At 43.7% G+C, this 22,833-nt stretch overlaps 1 protein-coding gene across 1 annotated transcript in view; it reads right to left on the bottom strand.

Annotated features, from left to right (window-relative positions):
* Positions 1-21,851, bottom strand: part of ppl (periplakin) — a 34,897-nt gene extending 13,046 nt beyond the window's left edge. Inside the window, exons 1-11 of the mRNA XM_048609837.1 lie at positions 21,675-21,851; positions 20,033-20,140; positions 18,408-18,503; positions 12,947-13,069; positions 11,464-11,610; positions 9,782-9,936; positions 8,926-9,023; positions 7,299-7,328; positions 4,693-4,850; positions 1,780-1,958; positions 318-456 (exon numbers count right to left, since the gene is read on the bottom strand). Coding sequence (XP_048465794.1) covers positions 318-456; positions 1,780-1,958; positions 4,693-4,850; positions 7,299-7,328; positions 8,926-9,023; positions 9,782-9,936; positions 11,464-11,610; positions 12,947-13,069; positions 18,408-18,503; positions 20,033-20,140; positions 21,675-21,788 — 1,347 coding nt within the window. The 5' untranslated portion in view covers positions 21,789-21,851. The remainder of the gene's footprint in view (positions 1-317; positions 457-1,779; positions 1,959-4,692; positions 4,851-7,298; positions 7,329-8,925; positions 9,024-9,781; positions 9,937-11,463; positions 11,611-12,946; positions 13,070-18,407; positions 18,504-20,032; positions 20,141-21,674) is intronic.
* Between the last annotated feature and the right edge of the window lie 982 nt (positions 21,852-22,833).

Raw genomic sequence — 22,833 nt, forward strand, 5'->3', positions numbered from 1 at the left:
GAGGCGAAGGAATTGGGAATAGGGGATAGCATTTTTGCAGGAAGGTGGGTGGGAGGAGGAGTATTCTAGGTAGCTGTGGGAGTCGGTGGGCTTGAAATGAATATCGGTTTCTAGGTGGTTGCCCGATATGGAGACAGAGAGGTCCAGGAAGGGGAGAGAGGTGTTAGAGATGGTCCAGGTAAACTTAAGGTTGGGGTGGAACGTTGGCTTTTGGTTTGAATGGAGAGATTGGTTACGTTACAGGTGACTACTTCCTGGTTTTTCACAGATGAGGCGCTCAGGGCTACATTGTATAGGAGCATTGAGACAGTACTCACATCAAGTTCCTGCTTCTTGCTGTCCAGTCCCCAGATGCTATCTGGAACAGTCTGATCCTTGAGCAATTTGTTCTCGTATTCTGTCAAAGTGGCTCTGCCTTTCTGGAGGGTGTTCTCCAACTTGTTGGCAGCCTGGGCCCTGTAAAGATTTGCCAATTAGTACGCCATTAATTCATCATACTGGGGCAAAGGACCACATGGAAAATATAAGTCCAGCATCAGGCGCAGAGGGAAAGGAAATGCTAAGAATGTAGCATGCCTCTGGCTGAATTCACCAATCACATGCTCCCAGCTGCATGGTTCAATGGGATCACAGAAGATCTTGTGACAAAAGGGAAGGGGATGGTTTATTGTTGGTTGATTGCTAATTCAGTGAGCCAGGTAATGGTCTGGGGATCTGGCTTTGAATCCTGCCATGGCAGATGATGGATACTGAACCCAATACATAAACAAAAATCTGACCTAGAATTAAGTCTTTAATGATGACCTATTGTCTCTAATGTCTTTTAGGATGGAAACTGCCATCCCTACCACGTAGACCTACCTGGTCTACATGTGATTTCAAACCCACAGTAATGTGGTTGAATCTTAGCTGCTCGCTGGACAATTAGGAGTGGATGATAAATGCTGGTCTAGCCAATAATATCCTTATCCCAATAATGGCAGTGGGAGAGGGGAGGTACAGTGTTGTAGGATAGGAAGCTGAGCAAGTTGAGTTTGTGGTCTCTGGAGTTTACAAGAATGAGAGGTGCTTTCATCGAAGTGTTCAAGGGGGTTAGCAGAGTAGATGTGGAGAGGTGGTTTCCATTGGTTGGCGAACTTAAAATATGGGGCACAGTCTCTGAGGACAAGGGTGGTCATTTAAGATGCGGAGACATCACTTTGCTCTGAGGGTTGAGAGTCTTTGGAGATCTCTGGAGCTGTCAATGCTCCATCATTGAAAGCTGAGGCAGGCAGACAGATAGTCTCTCAGGGAATCAAGGGAGCAGGCAGGAAGGGAAGGTGAAGCCATGTTCATAGTGAACAGTGGAGCAGATTCGGTGGACCATGTTATCTCCTCCTGCTCCTGTTTCGCGCGCAATGACTGCAGCACCATTGCCCCAACCCTGTCATCCTTCCGAGGTACAAGCAGGAGATCTGGGAATTGATGTGAGCAGCAACATTACTCACACACGAGTACCTGTAGCTATTAAACTAAGGTGGCTTATTGTACCAAATGCAAAGAACCTTCAGCAGTCTACAAGACAATTTGTTAGGAGCACAGACAAGTTGGGAGACATTTTGCCATTTTGTTTCTTTCCTGGCTTCAATGGGAAAGGAAATTGGGTGGGTGCAGGCAAATCACAGTTACTGGTTTTCCACTTGATTCACACATTAGCCTAATGTTGCTTCCTTCAATATTACTACAGGATAACAAACGTACAAAGATTACATATTACCGCATAAATCTAATGTTACTTACTTCTCTTCAGAGCAGCTGAGCAGGAGGCTGACCTGGTCAAATTTGTTGTTCGTGTCATCCAGTTTGGTACGAAGTTGAGGGGCACCAGCCACTTGGGGATACTGTGACAGAAATCCCTGACACTCCCTTTCTTTGGACATCTTTGTTATTTCAATCTGGCCGATCGAACCACTGATGTTCTAGACAGAAAAAACAAAGTCTTTTTTTACACATTCATGCGTTTAAAGTGACCTACTTCTTCCAAAAATGAAACTGAAATTCTAAAAGCCTTGTGGAAAACGATTTAATACACAGTGGAGACAGTAAGAACTGCCGATGCTGGAGTCAGAGATAACACAGTGTGGAACTGGAGGAACACAGCAGGCCAGGCAGCATCAGAGGAGCAGGAAAGTTGACATTTCAGGTCGGGACCCTTCTTCAGAAATGGGGGAGGGGGAAGGGAGCTGGGAAATAGAGAGAGGAGGGGTGGGGCTGGGGAAGGTAGGTGTGATAGTGATAGGTGGGTGCAGGTAGGGATTGGTCAGTGGGATGGCTGTGAGAGAAGATGGATAGGTTGTGTCGGATCAAGGAGTTGGGGATGAGAGGGAGGGTTGGTCATGGGATGAGGCTGTGGGTGGGCAGATTCTAAAATTGGTGAATTCCATGTTTAAGCCATCAGGCCGTGTTCAGAAATGGGGAGGGGGAAGGGAGCTGGGAAATACAGTAGGTTTCTTTCCACAGGGAGGGAAGCTAGCCGAGGTCAATGATAGTTTACTGATGACCATCAAAATTGCTTTATGCCCACGAGTTCGGGAAGATAATGCAATGAACTAGATGTCCATTTCAGCAGTGAATGAGAGACAAGTTTCCAAAGCATTATGTTTTGCACTCAACAGGACAAATGCAAGTAAAGCAAATTTCAATTGATCAAAAAAGTATGCCCACTGGTCAACTATTCAAGTCTAAGTGGTCAAGGTATTGTCTTGGAGAAAGTAACAGGGAACTACAAGCTCCCAAGGTTGCAGATAATTCAAAAGAGGAGCAAGGCTTGAGCATATTCAAGTGTCTGTGTACGAAAGTGCGTCACTTCTAGCAGGAGTAAATGAGTCACATTACAAATTCAAATGAATGCCTTAAATTAGAGTTCCACAAATACACCAAGAAGCAAACAAAGATTTAAATTCATAACAAGAGTAGGCCACTCGGCCCTTTGAGCCTGCTCCACCATCAGATAAGATCATGGCTGATCTGATCTCCACTCCACAGTTTGGCCTATCCTGAAATCCTTTCACCCCCTTGCTTCACAAGAATCTATCAACCTCTGCCTTAAAAATATCCAAAGATTCTGCCTCCACCTCCTTTTGGAGGAAGGAAGTTTCTAATATAACCCTCAGAGGGAAAAAGAAATTCTCCTGATACTGTTTTAAATGGGTGACACCTTATTTCTAAACACAATGTCCCCTGGCTCTGGATTCTCCACCAGAGGATACATCCTTTCCACATGCACCCTGCAAAGTCCCCTCACAAACTTCCTTTTCCAGCCGTTCCACATTAATACCTGGAATGGATGGGTTGTCTAGTGTTATACACCTTCTTCGAACTTGTCTCCAATACATTCACATGGTTTCTTAAATAAGGTGTTCAGTACTGTACACCATTAGTTCAGGAGGTGGTCTCACCAATGCCTTGTATAACAGGATCATAATCTCCCTACTTTTACATTCAAAAAGAGGCGAACGTGAATAGAATCTGGTCAAAAAGTGTGTCTTCTCTACTGAAATTTACCAATAATGGCAAACATAAGATAACATCCAAACTTTCAACAATATGACCAGACACTAAGCCTTATCAAAGCATTTCCTGATTTCCAAACTAAGTAACTGCAATTAGATTTGATATTTGCATAATAAAGGTTTGTCTTCATAATTTGAGTTTAAGTGCGATTGGTGAGTGAAGGATCAGCATCTTTGTACTGACTCCTCTCTTCTCCTTATCCTGTCCCGATTTCAGAACTATTATTAGTTTCAGGCAGCTGGATATTGAAAGTTATGATCACAATACTGCCCAACCCTGAACATGGAAGCTGTCGTGTCAAAATGGTCATTGATTTACACCCAGACTCCAACGTCTCTACAGAACAAGTAATTTATGTGAATCTGCTTTGGCTTAGTCTATTCTGAGAGGCGGTATACTCAAAAGTTCAAGATTAAGATTAGGATTTAATGCATAATCCAGGTGGATAATCTTACACTGCCTGAAGGGGATGTCTCTTGAATGAAAGGTATGCTCTCCTAAATGGATGAATAAGGTCATATTGCATTATTTAAGTGTTCCTCGTGTCCTAGCCAACAGTTAATATCCCTCAACAAACACCAGCGAAACAGGTTATCTTGTCAGTTATCTCAATTCCATTCGTACAAATTGGCTATTGTGTTTCCTGCAATCCTGCACCGGGAAGGTACATCATGAGCTGTGAAGTAGGTGTTAGCTTGCTTCTTTATTCTTTGATGGGATGTCCTTGTCACTGTCAAGGCCAGCATTTATTACCCATCCATAGTTCCCTTGAACCGAGAGGCTTGCTGGGCCATTTCAGAGGGCAGTTAAGAGTCAACCACATTGCTCTGGGTCTGGAGTCACATGTAGGTCAGACCAGGTGAGGATGACAAATTCAATTTATCTAAAGGACATTGGTGAACCAGATGGGGTTTTTATGACAATTGACAATGGTCATCATTGAATCAGCTTGCTTCATTACAACCTCATTAACTGAATTCAAATTTCACTCACTGCTGTGGCAGGATTCGAACCCATGTTCCCACAGCATTAACCTGGGCACTGACAATACCATTGAGTTATTGCCTCACCTAAAACACTGAACTGTGCTTTGTAAATGCAAGCTCTTTCCTTATAATTAACTCTAGCAACAGAGTTTACCTTTAGATCCTGGATGCGGTCCTTGCTGTCCTGGATGGGCTTCTTCTGCTCCAGCGGTGGCCGTGTACAGGACTGGATTGCCTTCTCCTGTTTGGCTACATCATTCTGAATCTTATCCAAGTCTGATAGCAGTTTCAGACATTGCTGGTCCTGGGTATCTGACCACGCATAATGAAATACAGTTAGAACCTTAAAATTGGAGATCCATGGTAACACCCTGTTACTTTGCCACTATGATGTAACCATATCAACCAAGTCATCTTGAATGAAATGATATTCTTGCACTCTCCCCTTTTGTTTGGTGCCCATTCTTTGGCAGTTTTGCTTGTTAATAGGTTTCTTCTCAATAATCCCATCCAGTACAATTTTGATGAGTTCATTCTCAACGAGCAATTTGCAGCAAGTCATTAGAACTGGCAGGATTTCAACATTTTCACAGGAAAGGAAGGAATCTTGTGGGTGCATCTGGAGGGCATTTAACTCCATCCATCAGATTCCAAGGCTTGCATAGTTACTATTTGCTCTGGTATATAAACTGGGATCTACATCACTTCACAATCACTTTTTATTTTAGTGCATGGGTTTGGGTTCAAGACAGATTGCTGGAGGAGGAGACAAAGTCATGAACTGCCTCTGGACTTGGACTGTGTTATAACACTGTTTGTTACATCTTAGTACTAAATACTACATAAACATAAATAATCTTGTTACATCATTGTACTCTGCCATTCTGTGCTGGTCACCCTATTACACATATGTCACTGCATTTGTATCCCTTTTCTTCCTCCTGTGCCCCTGGGCAGTTCATGTGTATTCTCTTGTGGATCCTATAAACTCTGCCCACACTGTGGTATTTATACCTAATGGAGAGCAGCTCAGTGAAATCATCACAGGGTTGCTCCAAGGTTCTAAAGTCCTTACACAACAGTTTTCATGAGGCCAAAAGATGAGCATCCAAAGTGACAGCTGAATTATTTTTACAGTACATTTAGCATCAACTAAAACTGGTAGTTACATTATTCCTATTTGTACGCTTCCCAACAGGAGAGATTCGGTTAATGCAGCTTGTGCATTCATTGGAATTCACAGTAAATGAAAATGATTTCCTCTAAAAGCATATTATTTTGTTAAAGTGACTCTCGAATTTAACAAAAATGAATGTTGCTAATTTGCAAAAGACCCAACAACTTGTACATAGATGATGCTCTGACTTTGGCCAAGATGATGAGTGTATTTATTCAATCACATTGAAAGCCTTGCTGCCTCATCTGGTAAATCATTCACAGCCACAAGTCATAATTTAACCAGGAGGAGCAGGATCTTCCAGCTCATAACACTGGTGATGCTTTTACAAGAATTCTATGCTCAACTGGGTTTAAATAAATTCCACTTTCATCCACCAACCAGTTTCACCACAAGGCAATAATTTCAAATTACAAGCAAGAATTCACTGTGTAAACAATTAGAGACTAAAGGCTACTCACATGAGCCAGTTAAGAGACCGCAAGCCATTATTTACACAAATAGTCAAGCATTTATGAAATTGTTGATCGTAACATCTTTCCAATTAAATATTGGGAAGATCAAAGCCATTGATTTCAGCCACCAATACAAAGATTATTCCTGTATCACTCATTTTAACCCCTTCTCTAGTCTCTGTCTCATGGTCGAGTCAGAATGCTGGCAAACATGGCATCCTGTTTGACCCTGAACTGAGCTCATGACTCCCCGTGCCCCTGTATCCCACTTGCCACAAATGCCACTTTCTTCCATCTCTGTAACACCACTGCCATCTCTGCTCCTGCCTCAAGCCTGGCTACCGTTCAATCCCCTGCACAGCCTTTTTATCACCACCTGATTACACAGTTCAATTACTCTTTGAGCCAGCTTTTCTTCTTTCACCTTCCATACTGACCTCATCCAGAACCCTGCTGCCCATATCCTAACTCACAATATTACCATTTGGCCATCATCCCTGTACTCCGTAATCTACGTTTATTCCTGCTCTATGGATCCCTCAATTTAAATCTCTTGCTCAAATCTCTCCATGTCCCACTCTATTATCTCTGTAACCTCTAGAAGACCACAAGAGATAGGACAAAAAGTTGGCCATTCAGTCCATCGAACCTGCCCCACCATTCAATAGGATCACAGGCTGATTCGACATTCCTCAAGTCCACATTCCTGTCTTGTCCACATAACTCCCTGATTCCCCAACTGATCCAGCTCTACAATCCTTCACGGACTCGGTGACCCTGCAACAGTGGTCTCTTCTGCATCCCCTATTCTATTGTCCTCACTATTGTCAGCGATCCAGACCCTAACATCTGGACTTGCCTCCATAAATCTTTCCATCTCTCTATTCTCCTGAAAGACTCACTTTACATCAAGATTCTTGAGTCATTCAGCCCAATATCCTAACATCTCCATCTTTGGCTTTGTGTACGTGTTCATTTGATTACACTCCCGGGAAGCACTTTGAGACAGACTCTTGTGATAAAGGTTCTAAATCATTACAAGCTGCTGATATTAACAATAATTAAATTACAATAGTCAAAAAAAGTACATATAAAACCCCAGTGGTGCAATACAAAAATGTTACATACTTGATACAGGAACCTGGGCGGTCTTCACCACTGTGAAAAAATAAGAAAAATAACAATATCAATGGAATATGTGCTATCTATAATAAAGGATCTGATAATAACCTAGTCATATCTTAAGTTGTACTAGGAACCAGCAAACACAGGGAGTTGGGGGTTTTTGGTAAACATCACAGGAAGTTAACGCAGGTACAGCAAGTAATTAGAAAGACAAATGAAATTTTAGATTTCGTAGCAAAGGGGCTTGAATGCAATAGTAAGGAAAACATACTGCCATTTTTAAGCGTTTTGGAAAGATCACACTGGAGTACAATGCACTGCTTTGGTCTCGTTGCCCAAGGAAATTTTCAGTTCTATGACAGAGGTTTCAATACCCTGATCCCTGGGGTGAGAGGGCTGTCCCAGGAGTAGGGAATGAGTAGAATGTGCCTTATTTTAACCTCATTATTGGTGAGATGTAGGTGTTGCGGGCTGGGTGGGCCAGTGTTTGTCTCACATCTCTAACTGCCCATGAGAAGGTGGTAGAAAAAGTCACCTTCTTGAAGCGCTACAGTCCTTGTGGTGCATATAGACACATGGGGCATATGGGCCCGTGGTGCCACTAGAAAGGGATTTGGAAAAACAACAGATGATTGCAATGAGACAATTCTTGAGGATGACAGATGCTGAGAAGCAGTTCCTCCTGACTACAAAGTTTAGATCCAGGGCGCAGAAAGTCAGGAGGAAACCTCAACCATTTAGAACTGAAACAATGAGAAATATTTCACTCAGAGCATTATCAAGCTGTGGAATTCTCTAGCTGGGGGCTTCAGTCAATGAGTGTATTCAAGATTGAGGTTGATAGATTTTGGGTACTAAGGGAATCGGGGATAGAAGGATTGGGCAAGAAAGTGGAGTTGAGTAGAATTTCAGCCAGGCCTGTACAGCCTATGCCTGCTCCGAGATGTTATATTCTTGCACGCTTGAGAAAACACTGATGCTCACCAGAGATGTATCCGAGCATTATCGCGGCATTGAAATTTCACATGATAATGGTGAATTTCCAACTCATTTTCTACACCTACAGTCAGTGCCCTAGCCTCAGTGTTAGTGAAGGATTCAATACAATAGAAAAGGTTGGAAATTGCACTCTAGGATAATTAGGATTCAAGAGAGAAAGACGGCTTAATCTTCAACTAGAATCTAACACACTTTTTATTGCAGAATTCCAACACTCACCATTTCTTTTTAAACATTCTGCTATTCTATTCTTGTCAGTGGTAAGCACTCCTAGAAATGTTGTCTATCACATTATGGTCGACGCTCTCCCTTATGGTATTAAGGAGGTCTGCGGGTCACCCACCTCTAACCACAAGGTTAGGACTCCCACTGCCTCCCACCACCCCCCACTACCCCTACTGAAGTAGACATGGAAATTTTCGCAGAGAGAGAGAGAACACGAAGAGGGGACATGCAGATTTGGAAAGAAAAATCTCATATGGGTAGAGAGATGGCTGTGAGTAGGGTGGCCTTTACTACCCAACTAGCCGGAGACTGATGTGAAAACTAAATCCATAGGGAAAAGTCATTTGATTGCCCAGTACCATTTGAGAATACCTTCACTTTACTCTCATTGCGTTTAAACACAAACCTGGTTTGTTAACTTGTTTAATCTCGTTGAAACGTTTCTGGAGAACGTTCTTGGTACTGCCACTCTTCTGTTTGACACTATTGTATTGATTGGTGATGCTGGGTGGGGAAAATAACAACACAGACCACAGTGTGAACCATCAAATACACAGCTCAGAAACTGCACCATTTAAAACGAAGTATATACCAACTCATCACCGTAAAGTTTGATAGAAGATAAACTTGGTGGCAGATCAGGGAGTACAGACTGATGCCCCAAATAAGAGTGATGAATTAACTTGAGGCTAACTTTCTTGGACCTCGGAGTTTTTTTTCTAATATGTCTTCCTTCCTTTTTGGTTTGTTGCCCATGAGGTGCCATCTCACAGCTACGTGGTGCAACTGAACGTAGATAAGATGGCCAATCTAGCCGAGATCGCCACCTTGTGGCTGATGTCAGTGCCATCCTCATTCAGTACTAGTTAGCAACCATTGTACTAACATCATGGGCTGGACTGTGTTCCGGCAACACTGCACCTCTCCCCTACTCATCATCCATCCCACATTCTTTTAAACAGTCACATCAGACTTGAAACGTTAACTGTTTCTCTCTCCTCAGTTGCTGCCCGACCTGCTGAGTTTCGCCAGCGTTCTGTGAGCCTGGATTCATTCTGCAACGCCAATGTTGTGCGGGGGGGTGTGGTGGTGTCAGAAACCACAGTTTAGGAATTTGTTTCATGCCTTCTCTGGAAGCCAGCCTTTTCTAGAATAGGCTGTGGCTGCTAACATTCATGCACCCATCACAGTGAAAGGACGAGTTAGGTTCCACTTCCAAAAGTTTGTAAGATACAACCGAAGAGGGTAGCCTTTGGACTTACTCATCACCAACTGCTACAGCCTCAGGGTCAGTTGGAGGAATAATAAAACAAACAGCAGGAGCCTTCTGTTTCTGACCAGCCGTATCGGACACTTCCCAGTGAGTTCCATTGAGGTTCTTATTCAGTGTATACCTCTCCCCACGTTGGATATGTGTCTGCAAAATGAGGAAGGAAAAGAAACCCGTTAACAAATTTCCAGGTCAGTTTAAGGCAACTACCACTTGATACTGCATGGAATTCACAAGCCAAAAAACTCTAGTAAAACTGTCAGAAAAAAAAATACACAATTTCTGAAGAAGGGTCCAGGCCCGAAACGTCAGCCTTCCTGCTCCTCTGATGCTGCTTGGCCTGCTGTGTTTATCCAGCTGTACACCTTGTTATTCCACAATTCCTTAAATCTATGGTTTTGATAGGCAGTAAAAAGTAAGGAATCACGGTAAGTGGATGAAGTGATGATACAGATCACACATGACCTCATTGGCTGGCTTGAGGGGCTGAATGGCCTCTTCCTGTTCCTAAAATCCTCTTCTGCTAAAGCTAAGTGACTCACTACGTTGGCACTCCTGCATTTTGCACCTTGGTTCGGTTCAGAAACAGACTGAACTGCTGGTGTTCCCACACCACATTTAGCTTTGTACCCATCACCGCTCCCCCATGCTGCAGGCACCATTCATGGTAGTTCCCTCAACTGTCAAACCCAAGCTGCCATGTGAAGGTGGCAGACTTGGCGCCAACAGAAACAGACTTAAATTTGGGAACCATTTCAAAAGCAAGTTCTCCTGTAATACAAGAGGGCCACATACCACACCCTGACAGTTGGCTGACTGCATTATTCAACCCCGTTAGCCTAACAGACAAGATAAACAAGTCAGACCAACAGTTCCATTTCCTCAGAAAGCTAAGGACATTTGGCGTGTCCACAATGAATCATACCAATTTTTGTAGAAGTTCCATGGGCAGCTTCTTATCTTTTTGTTTCTTTATTCATTCACGGGATGAGGGCGTCGCTGGCTAGGCAGCATTTATTGCCCATCCCTAATTGCCCCGAGGGCAGTTAAGAGTCAACCACATTGCTGTGGGTCTGGAGACACATGGAGGCCAGACCAGGTAAAGAGGGCAGTTTCCTTCCCTAAAGGACATTGGTGAACCTGATGGGTTCTTCCCGACAATCGATTCATGGTCATCATTAGATTCTGAATTCCAAATATTTATTGAATTCAAATTCCACCATCTGCCGTGGCAGGGTTTGAACCCGGGTCCCCAGAACATTATCTGGGTCTCTGGATTAACAGTCCAGCGACAATACCACTAGGCCATCACCTCCCCAAACTGGGTGCATCACAGCTTGCTATGGAAACATGCTCTCCCCAAGACTGTGAGAAGTTGCAGAGTTGCAAACACAGCCCAGTCTGTCACAAAGTAATGGAGTCACATGTAGGCCAGCAGATTTCCCTTCACTAGAGAGCATTAGTGAACCAACTGACAACGGTTGCATCATTGCCATTAGATGAGCATTTAATTCCAAGCTTCATTGAATGCAATTTTTACCATTTGGCAAGGTGGGATTTGAACCCATGTCCCCAGAGATGTTCGCTTAGGGCCCTGGTCTGGGGACGATAGCTCTATGTCACCACCCCTTCTCGAAGATTCATGTCAGACAAATTCAAGAGGGAATTTCTTACTTCTTCAGAATCGAAGTCACAAAGAGCCTCTACCGGGACGGGTTTGGAAGGGTTGGCGCGCCGATACTTGAGAGGCAGCACCTGCTGGCTACGTTTCTTCAGGGTTTTCACTGCGTCATCGTACTTGTCCAGCGCTCGATCCTGGTCCTGTAGTGAGTGAGGCAGCAATCATTAGCATTGAGAAGCCTTTGCAATAAACCCCCCCCACCACCGAGCATTGCTGGGAAGTGGCTTCTGTTGCCATGAATAATGATAACAGTCCCAAGCTAACCCAGGGGGCATTGGTTATGTAACCCTGAACAACAGTTACACCTTTGTTTCTGAGCTATTAACTTCAATGCACTGCATGCCTGAGTAGCGAGGAATCATTCAGATGATGTTAAGAGGTTTCCTGTGCTGCTTCTCGTGCCTTCTGGGATAAACTGGTTCAATGAAACAATATGGGAAACAGCTTCAATTGCTGGCCCATTTTTTTAACATGGGGCTGGGAAACTGAATTGTCCAACAGACCAGACATCTTAGTCCCTAGCACCTCTCCTAGCTTCAGACTTGTAACATAAGGCACAGGTGGCAGGGTTGTGTGAGTCTACCATAAGCTCAGCTCCAAGTCTAACCCGGGAAAAGAAAAGTTAAAAACTTCATTGCCTCCAAATTTCTCTCCAGCGGACAACGTTACACAAAATAAAGTGGAGTGCATTTTCTTGTTATTGATCATGCATTGCAAGGTCTCGACCTCACGGTCAACAAAAATCCCCTTTATGCTCTTTCTTGCAGTGCTGGAGCCCGAATAACGTGCACACTCTTCGACGGCTGCTTTGAGTCAACTACCAGCACCAGCCATCCTGATGTCCTGAGGCCAAAGAGGTTGACGACAGCAAGGCAATGCAAGAGCCCTGCACAGGCTGAAATGATGACCTTATAGAGGTTTACGAAACCATGAGGGGTATTGCTATGGTGAATAGCAGGTGTCTTTTCCCTAGGGTGGGGGATTTCAAGACTAGAGGGCATATTTTCATGGTGAGAGGAGAAAGATTTAAAAAAGATATATGAGGGGCAACTTTTCTTTTAAAAAAAAAAATAGTGGTTCGTGTGTGGAATGAACTTCCAAAGGAATTGGTGGAAATTGGTACAGTGACAATGTTTAAATGCCATTTACATGAGTATGTTATGTAAATAAGTAGTTTATTAAGACATGTTTGGAAGGATATGGGCCAAACACAGGCAGGAGGCAGGTGGGACTAGTTTAGTTTGGGATTATGGTCAGCTCGGACTGGTTAGACTGTAGGGTCTGTTTCTGTGCTGTAAGACTCTACGAATGACTGCAGAACAACTGAAGTTCAGCAATTGCTCAGTATGTCAGAGTCAAAAAGGTCACGTTTAACAGTTTTAACTTGACATAGAGGGGTGAGCGGGATTGATCAATTTTGGGTCACCTGTTCTCAGGGGGAAGAAACTTTGCAATGATACAGATAGTTCTACTTACTTCAAGGTCACGCAGCAGAGTCTGAAGCTGGAATTCATCCTTGAATTCTGGATTGTACTTCTGATCCAGATCAGTGTCAACTTTCTTCAGAAGATCCTGCATGTCCTTTGCATCTTTGTAAAACTAACAAGATTGAAATAGAAGAGATACAGGTGTCAATCCATGTAGTTGTTTGTGTTAAATTCAGACAGGACGGCTTCACCACTTTCTTAAGAAGCTTGAGAATGTTGGGGTATTCTTGATGTTGAAATAATAATTTATAGCCTCTCAGTTAAGAGTTGCTCGTCTCCTGGTAAACCCTGACTCAGTTCACAGTCATATTCACTCCTTACTCCAACAGTTCATGCTGCCATTTGCTCTCCTTCTTGAGCCCTGAATTGTTGCTCACAGCTCCTGCATTCTCCTTCGCCATCTATTTCAGCATTTCCCCTCTCCCCTTCAATGTTATCTCTTCCCATCCTCCTCCTCCTCTTTCTCTTCCCCTCCTCCAGGTCTGCTCCTGCCTCTCTTTGCCATTGACCTATAGAGGAAGTCAATGTTGTTTGAATGGAGAAAGACTGCAGAAAACCACGGGACAAAGAGATTTGGGATTCCTCGTCCATGACTCACAAAAAGGCTAGCATCCAAACTCAGTGGGAAATAGGGAAGGCAAATGTAAATGTTGGCCTTTGTTTTAAAGGAAATGGAGTGTAAAATTAGGGAGGTTTTGCTAAAACTATACAAGGCACTTGTCAGACCACAGCTGGAATACTGTGAACAGTTTTGGGCTCCCTGTTTAAGGAAAGAAATATTGGCATTGGAGGCAATCCAGAAAAGGCTCACAAGGCTGAGACTGGGTATACAGAGGCTGTCTTATGAGAAAAAGTCGAGTAGGTGTGGCCTGGACTCATTAGAATTTAGAGGAATGAGAGACAACCTTATTGAAACATGCAAGATTCGTTGGGGACTAGACAGGGTAGATGCAGAAATGTTTTTTCCACCCCATTTGAGACAGTCTAGGACCCGAGGGCATTCTCTCAGAATACGGGTCATCTAGTTAAGACAGAGATGAGAAGTAATGTCTTGTCCCAGAGAATAGTTGATCTGTGGAACTCTTTACTGCAGAGGGCCGTGGAGGATGGGCTAAGCACATTCAAGACTGAGACAGACAGATTTTTAAATCGGGAAAGGAATCAAGGGTTATGAGGAAAAAAAAAAGAGACAAATTATTCATTCTCAGGATGAGGGAATTGCTAGCTCGGACAGCATCTATTCCCCATCCCTAATTGCTCACCAGGCAGTTAAGAGTCAACCACATTGTGGCATCACAAAGTAATATTGAGTGATCAGATCAATGGTTAACCATTGAATGGAAGAGCAGACTCGATGGGCTGAATGGTCTTATCAGTGGACAGAAAACAGGTCAACTTACTGCTGGTCATCCAGTGTTGCCACTCACAGAGATGGGGTGCACTTTCAGGACTGAAGATGGAAATTCCTCTTCCCCTTCAACCAGCAGCACAGGGGAGGAGCACAACTTTATAATGGCTGGAAAACAGGTATATTTCTCTCTCCCGAAATTAAAATGGGGTATATGGCATGTGCTATAAACAGACCTAAGAGCTGCACTAATGGGCTGCAGATATCTGCATGAATTTTGTTTGTTGTGTGGGCATGTATAGGATTAAAATAAAGATGTGCAAGTTAGGTGGATTGGCCATGCTACGCTACCCATAGTGTTCAGGGATGTGTAGATTAGGTGCATTAGCCATGGGAAATGCAGGGTTACAGGGCTAGAGTAGGGAGATGGGTGGGATGCTCCTCGGAGGGTTGGTGTGGACTTGTTGGGCCGCATGGCCTGTTTCCACACTGTGGGGTTTCTATAACAAAATAATGATTGAGAAACACAGCAGGTTTGGCATCATCTGTCGTGAGAAATAGAGTTAAGGTTTCCAGCCCAATAACCCTTCATCCATTCTGACAGAGGGTCACTGGATTTGAAAACTTAAGTGTTTTCTCTACAGATTGCTGCCAGACCTGCCTGCCAAGTATCTCCAGCACTCTGTTCTTGTTTCAGATTTCCAGCATCTACTGGTTTTTGTTTCTATGTCACCTATTATCTTATTCAGGACACTGACATGAAATACTAACTCTGTACTTCTCTTCCTGCTGAGTAGCTCCAGCATTCAGTTTTTATTGCAGATTTCTAGCATCTGCGTGTTTTTGCTTTTGTATTGTTTGACTTTTGTTTTGCAATTGTTTCCTTACCAGGCTGTTGTGCTAATCTGTAAAACTGACCTGAAGAGGAATCGAAGGGGGTGAAACAGGCAGCTATAAAACAATACTGAACAAAGAACACAGTTGCTTTCTTATTGTCAATACCTGGTGTAGCTTTTCAGTCAGTTTTTTAATGGGATACATTAGCAATGATAAATTGGAGAGGTGCCAAATTACAACGTAACCCGAACAACAGGAGAGCTATGTGTTTAGTCATTGTGCCAAATGCTGACCCAGGATTAATGGATAGTGAGATAATAAGATGTAGAGCTGGATGAACACAGCAGGCCAAGCCGCATCAGAGGAGCAGGAAGGCTGACGTTTTGGGCCTGGACCCTTCTTCAGAAAAAAACGATAGTGTCTTTGACTCAAAGCAGATGTAGACCGGACGGTGTAATGTCTTGTACCTTGGGGACCCAAGATAGAACCCAACCCAGGTAAGTGACATGAAAGGCTCCTCTTTCAGTCTGGTAGGACTATCCTGATTTAAAGTAAGTTTGCATGCTGTCTCAGCCCCAGTGGGTACAGGTTCATGTACAAAGTCACCTAACAAGGTATGCAAATTGCACCTGCACACCAAAAAAATTAAATACTACAAATACCTATATCTCCTATGAATGCCAAAGCAAAATGCAAACAACAGACCTGTGTCACTTTATCTGCCAACAGGATTAAAATCATCAGAACTCTAAAGCAACACTGTGCCCATGTTCGTTTATATAAATTCAATCTTGAAATTTGGGCATAGCTGCATTTATTCATTTGGCCAGCATTTGTTACCTGGAAGGGAGGTTAAGAATTTAATTTTGCAATACTGCCTTGATACAGGAATGATCCCGTTAGACTGGACACAGTGAATGTAACTCTTATTTAAAAAGGGAGGGAACACAAAAGCAGGAAACTACATGCCAATTAGTCATAGGAAAAATGTTAGGAGTTAACATTAAAGAAGTTATCGCAGGGCACTTAACATAGTTTTGTGAAAGAGAAATCATGTTTTACTAATCTACTGGAGTTCTTTGATGAGGCAACACATGCTACGGATAAAGGAGAACTAGTGAATGTAGATAAGGTGCCACGTCAAAAGTTATTGCAGAAAATAAAAGCTCATGGTGTAGGAGGTAGCATATTGGCTAGGATGGAAGATTGACTGGCTAACAGGAGGTACAGTAGGTGTGAACGGCTCTTTTCAGACTGGCAAGATCTAAGCAGTGGTTTTCCACAGGGATTGGTGCTGGGATCTCAACTGTTTACAATTTAGATAAATGACTTGGTTGTCATTCATGTGGTTGCCAAATTTGCTGATGACACAAAAAAAAGGAAAGAAAGTAAGTTGTGAAGAGGACACAAGCCAGGTTACAAAGAGATAATGATAAGTGAGTAGATAAACGGAGTACAATACGGGAAAATGTGAAATTATCCATTTTGGCAGGAAGAATAAAAAAGCAGCATATGAACTAAGTGGTGAGAAATTACAAAGCTCTGAATGAATATGTGTGCATGAATTGCATAAGGTTAATATCCAGGCACAACAAGTAACGAGGAAAGATAATAGAACATTGTTTATTGCAAAGGGAATGGAATATAAAAGCAGGGAGGTTATCCTTCAGTTACACAGGACACTGGTGACTCCTCATCCTAAGTACTATGCATGGTATTGTCACGTTTTTTAAGGAAAAATGTAAACGAGGCAGTTCAGAGAAGATTTACTAGAGTAATATCTGGAATTGGAAAGTTGTTTTATGAGGAAAATGCATATCTATTTAGAAGAGTAGGAGGAGGATCGATTGAGACATACAAAATCCTGAGGGATCTTGAGAGGGTCAATGTGGAGGTGATGTTTCTGCTTATGAGAGACTCTAACACTAGGGGTCACTGTTTAAAACAGTCAGCAGCTGCCATTTAAAGCAGAGATTAAACAAATCGCTTTCTCTCAGAAGGATGCAAGTCTTTGCAACTCAGTGAATATTTTTAAGGCAGAGATGGATGGATTCTTGTTAGAGGGTGAAAGGTTAACAAGGCCATGTGGGAATGTGGTTTTAAGGTTATAATCAAATCAATCCTTATCTTATTTAATGGTGGAGCAGGCTTGAAGGGCTGAATGGCCTACTCCGGGTCCAGATTTGTATGTTCATATACACTGTGGGTCTCAAGACACGTGTAGACCAGACCAGTAAGGACAACAGGTTTCCTTCTCTAAAGAATACTAATAAATCAAGTGTGATTTTTAAGACAATTGACGGTTTTGCCATTAAAACAAATTTTTATGGAATTTAAATTTCACCATCTTCCATGATGGGATTTGAACCTGTATCCCCCAGCCTGGTCCAATGCTATCCCCTCTCTCCCACTACCAATCCCACTTGTCACCTCCCACCCCACGCCCCACAATCATTTATGCTGAAATGATGCCAGTGTGCTCTTGCACAGGAGGAGCTCTGCATTAACTTTGTAACACTCTGGCATGAGTGGCATCCTTACACTAGCACACAGGCTGCAGTGGTTCAAGATGGCATCTCACCACCCACTTTATCAAGGGCAAGATGGGAATGCGCAGTAACACCTAGCTCAGCCATTGATGCCAACACTCCCGAATGATTTCTTAATAACTCAGATCATCCGAAATTCACATGATGCTCAGATTGGACCCCGTGACTTGGATTCATTGCAAAGAAATGTTACAACCTAAAATTATTTCTCAGCAAGTATTACCCCAAAGTATCTCATGCTCTTTGGGACAACCAGATTGGGTTTTTTTTTGTATTTTACTTGGGATTAGGTCTTTATGACAGACAACCTGGTTTGAGGATTGGTTCTGAAATTGGTGACAGGGTTTCTTTAATCAGTGAGGACATGAGAGATTTGAGAAAGCATGGAGGGGATGGAGATGATATGGGATGGGTGGAAGGGGATGAAGGAGCATATAAATAATGCTAGGAGCTGGGCTGCTATCCCCAAGAACTGAGGCAGGCCTTTGGACCTCAATAGACCCCATCAGCCCACACTCCAATGTGGCTCATAAAATCCAAGTCTTGTCTCCACAAAAATCTCTTTGAGATGGAAATGAGGTCCAGAGATGGATTTGGGGCTCGGAGAGGAAAAGTCCAGGTCAATGTCTTTACTATCCCAAGGTGGAAGAACGGTGTTGGAGTTCAGCTTTTGGTGGGGATTTTGTTTATCCTTCAGAGTCGGTGATCTCTTTTACCTTGTGGTAGTCATCCATATTCTTGAGGTGGTTCTCCTCACAGATCAGCAGGTTGAGGTATTCTTTCCAGTCAGCATGAACAGCTTCCATGTGAGCCTGAAGGAGAGTCATAGAGTCATAAAGCCATGCAACACAAACAAGGCCCCTTAGCTGATCAAGTCTGTGCCAAACTACCTACACCAGCCCCACTTTCTAGCACTTGGCCCGTAGCCTTGAAGTGCTAATCCAAGTACTTTTTAAAGCCTATGAGGTTTCCTGCCTCTAGTACCTTCCCAGGCAGTGACTTCCAGATTCCCACACACTCTGGGTAAATTCCTCAAATGCTCTCAAAATATTGTGCTTTCCACACTAAAATACACCCCCTCATTCTAATCAGCTCATCGGGTCTCAAATTATTGGCGAACAAGACCTCAGGATTCAGTCCTAGATTTTCTGACACATCTGCAGAAACATTTAAACCAAAAGGAAGTTTGTTTTTCTTCTTTCATGGAATGTGGTTATCACTGGCAAGGCCAGCACTTGTTGCCCATCCTTAAATGCTTCCCAGATTGCCTTTGAGCAACTCACCTAGCACTAAATTTTCGAGGGATGCTCTGGATACAATTTTAATTCTTAAAATTGGTGCAATCAAACACCACTCAACAATTCCACTGCATTAGAAAGAGAATATTTAAAATCCATTGAGTTGACTGGTTTTGAGTTGGGAACAAATGGAGTCAGACATATTAAATCTGTCATAAAACAAGTATCAGGCTGCCTGATTGACTGTACAAAACTGGACAATTGGGGAATGGTAACGAAACAATTTGTAGTTGGGGGTGGGAGGAATGGTAACTAACCGGTTTGTAATTGGCGGGGGGATGGTAACTAACCGGTTTGGAGTGGGGGGGGGGGGAAAAATGGTGACTAACCGGTTTGTAATGGGGAGGGGATGGGAATGGTAACTAACCAGTTTGTAATGGGGAGGGGATGGGAATGGTAACTAACCGGTTTGTAATGGGGAGGGGATGGGAATGGTAACTAACCGGTTTGATCCTGAACAATCTTGACAAGGTGGACATGGAAAAGGATGTTTTCTCTTGTGGGTCAGTCCAGAACTAGGGAGACACTGCTGTAAAATATGAAATATAAAATGTGCCTTTCAAGACAGAAGTGAATCGCTTTCCTTCAAAAGGTTGTATGACTTTCTCCCTCCAAAGACGGTGGAAGTGGGCTCAATGAATATTTTTAAGACAGAAATGGACTGGTACTTGCTGGACAGGGGAGTCAAAGTGGGTATCGGGTGTAAATGGAAATGCAGAATTCAAAACACAAACTGGTGAGCCGTGACGTAACTGAATGGTGGGAGTAGGTTTGTACAACTGAATGATCTACGTTTGTTCCTATTTCGGATGTTGGTTGACGCGTTGACGGAATGCACTGCCTGGAATTGTGGTGGAGACAGTTTTAATTGTGGTAAGGGGAGCATTGGATGATTATTCGAGTAGGAGTGGTGTGCAGGGGTTTGAGGAAAAGTCAGAAGAATGGCCAAAAGGGGATAGAATCAGTGCAGGTCCAACGAGATAAATAGCCTCCTTCTGCACCGAACAATTCTGTGATTCAGTTGCAGTATCATTGCGGATTACCTCAGTAGCATTCTTTCCCGGGTGATTTGCTTGCAGCAGTTTGTTGCCTTCTTCATGCAGTTTATTAACGGTCGCTTCCTTAGCCTCTAGGTGTCGGCCCACAAAGCTCTGCAAACACACAAATACAAATAGGCTGATTACCGGCAATGACCACCTTCTCCCTCATCCTCCTGGAGCAGGGGAAAAAAATTACAGTAAAACTGGTGAAAGGGACTCCCCTTATCTACTTCAAAATGATGTTCCACCATGATCAGTACGTTCTTTTGCAAGTATTAATGTTTTTATTTACTGTCTTATCCCCCTGGTGCTGACTCTTACAAAGCTACAGCTGTAATATACAGAAGTAGACGTGCATTATTGTCTTGACGTGAGCCTTAGTTTTTTGACCTGTTGTGTTGATCCCCACCAGGGCTGTAAAATTGGATACCGTGACACCTACACCAACCGGTTTGTAGTGGTGGGGGTGGGAGCAGTAACTAACCGGCTTGTAGTGGGGGGGGGGGGGGGGGAAACGGGGATGGTAACTAACCAGCTTGTAGTGGGGCGCGAATGGTGACCAACCGGTTTGTAGCTGATTACAAACTTGGACAATCAAAAAACTTTTTACTAAAAGTTAAACATCTGTCTGCATCACTGTTTCCATTTTGGAATCTTTTATTTTAAATATTAAACTGGTAGGTGTATGTTTTATAAAGAACACCTCAGGGCACTACCACAGAGTGGTCAGCTTCAGACCAGAGCTGGCCAATGCACACAAACAGCTCAGTGGCTTGATCGCTCAGCCCAAGGAAAGTTTGAGAGCCACAGATTTGGAAAAGGGAGATGGAAATGACAAACATAATTAACAAAGTTGACTGTCCTTCCTGCCATCTTGCTGAAGTGCCAAGCTTTGACGTATTTGAACTAAATCATGATCGACATCCACCCGCTGCATTCCCACATTTTACAGGTTGTCCATATCCACCAACCTGCCTGTCTGGTTTTCCTACAGCTATTAGTTGAACTAATCTTGAGACTTGTAGGACCTACTGATCTGAAGCAAGCCAAAACAACTCCTTACAAAGTAGAAGTGGGTGATGTATTCAACATCTTTCACAGATAAGCTAGACTAATAAATAATCATCTCTTTTTATCAGCTTATCCGGAAGTAATCCACTATCCCTCTGAGTAGAGGGACAGAAATTCCAGTCAAGATTTCAAAGTCATCTTAGAAGTGGGTAACCCACCATAAATATCTACTTCCTTCACTACAGAGCACTTCAGTGGCAGCATATGTTATCTGTAGGATACAGGCCAGCAACTCAAAGCCCCTTCGACAGGACCTTCCAAACCCATGTTCTCCAGCGCCAAAAAGGCAGATGGTAGATGGAAACACCTACCACATTTAAGTTCCCTTCCAAAACACACCCGTCCTGTCCAGGACATCCATCTCCGTTTTTGCATTGTTGCTCGATCCAGAACCTGGAAGGTCCTCCCCAGCAGCTCGTGGGGTAGACACGGACTGCAGTGGTTCTAGAAGGTGGTTCATCACCAACTTCTCAAAGAGAAGCAACAAGGGAGGGACGATGAACACACTGGCCTTTCCAGAAACTCCCGCACCCCACGAACGAAGTTGTGCAGAAATCTCCGTGTTCGCGGTTACCTCGTACTGGCGGTAGCGGCTCTTGTAGTCGAGGTTCTGGTCACTCCAGTCGTAGCGCAGACGGTCTTCCTCCTGAGTGTCCATCCAGTACAGCTCGTTGGTGCAGTTCTGCATGTACTCACGAAGACTCCCCAAGTCTTGCTGCCGCTGCTGGGACGCTTTCTGCAGGACAAAAGCAAACAAACAATTTCCTTACGACTCAATGTCTAATAAAAACAATGAGCATCGTTAACAACTGCATACACCGTTTGCTTCATTTTGTTCATTGCACCACTCCCAGCTTCTAAATGCCACCAGGCAAATCCATCCTACTTCAGACAGCAAGCTCTTCACAGCATTCGAAAATAAAGAGTGAAGGAGTCAAAATCTCTCCAGGTGTTAAAAATCACAGCTCGAATTTCATCTTCTTACTTATCAACAACAAGATTTGCAACCTCATACCAATTAAGGGATTTGCTGGAGAGGAGATGGTTGTTGTTCAATAGCTCAAGCTGATCTCGGTGTTTTCCTGTCTCCTGTTAGTCCGAGAGAATGTACTGTCCTGAGATAATGGAGGGGTCAGGAGTGATGTGGAATCACCCTCTCGCAACACATCCTCCCACCCACCCTCTTGTACTGACTCAGCACCGACATCTATTTCAAACCCACCGACTCGCACAGCTACCTCGGCTACACCTCCTCTCACCCACCCTCTTGCAAAAATGTGATGTCTTACTTCCAATTCTCCGCCTCCGCTGCATCTGCTCCCGGGATGAAGAGTTCCACTCCCGGACATCCTAGATGTCCTCCTACTTCAAGGGCCCTAACTTCCCCTCTCCCATGATTCTTGCATTTCCCGCAATTCTTACCCGAACAACAATAACTATAGAGACCCCCTGGCCCTCACATACCACCCCACCAATCTACAAATCCAACGCATCATCCTCAGCCATTTTCGCCACCTGCAATCAGACCCCACCACCAAAAAGATATGTCCTTCCCCACCCCTATCTGCTTTCCGTAGGGACCAATCACTCCGTGACTCCCTCATCCTCTCCACCCTCCCCACCAACCATTCCACCCCCCCCCCCCCCTTCCCCTGCAACCACAGGAGGTGCTACACCTGCCCCTACACCTCCCCCCTCCCCTCCATTTAAGGCCCTGAACAATCATTCCAAAT

The sequence above is a fragment of the Rhincodon typus genome, chromosome 21 (genome assembly GCF_021869965.1).
Source record: "Rhincodon typus isolate 14 chromosome 21, sRhiTyp1.1, whole genome shotgun sequence".
NCBI lineage: Eukaryota > Metazoa > Chordata > Chondrichthyes > Orectolobiformes > Rhincodontidae > Rhincodon > Rhincodon typus.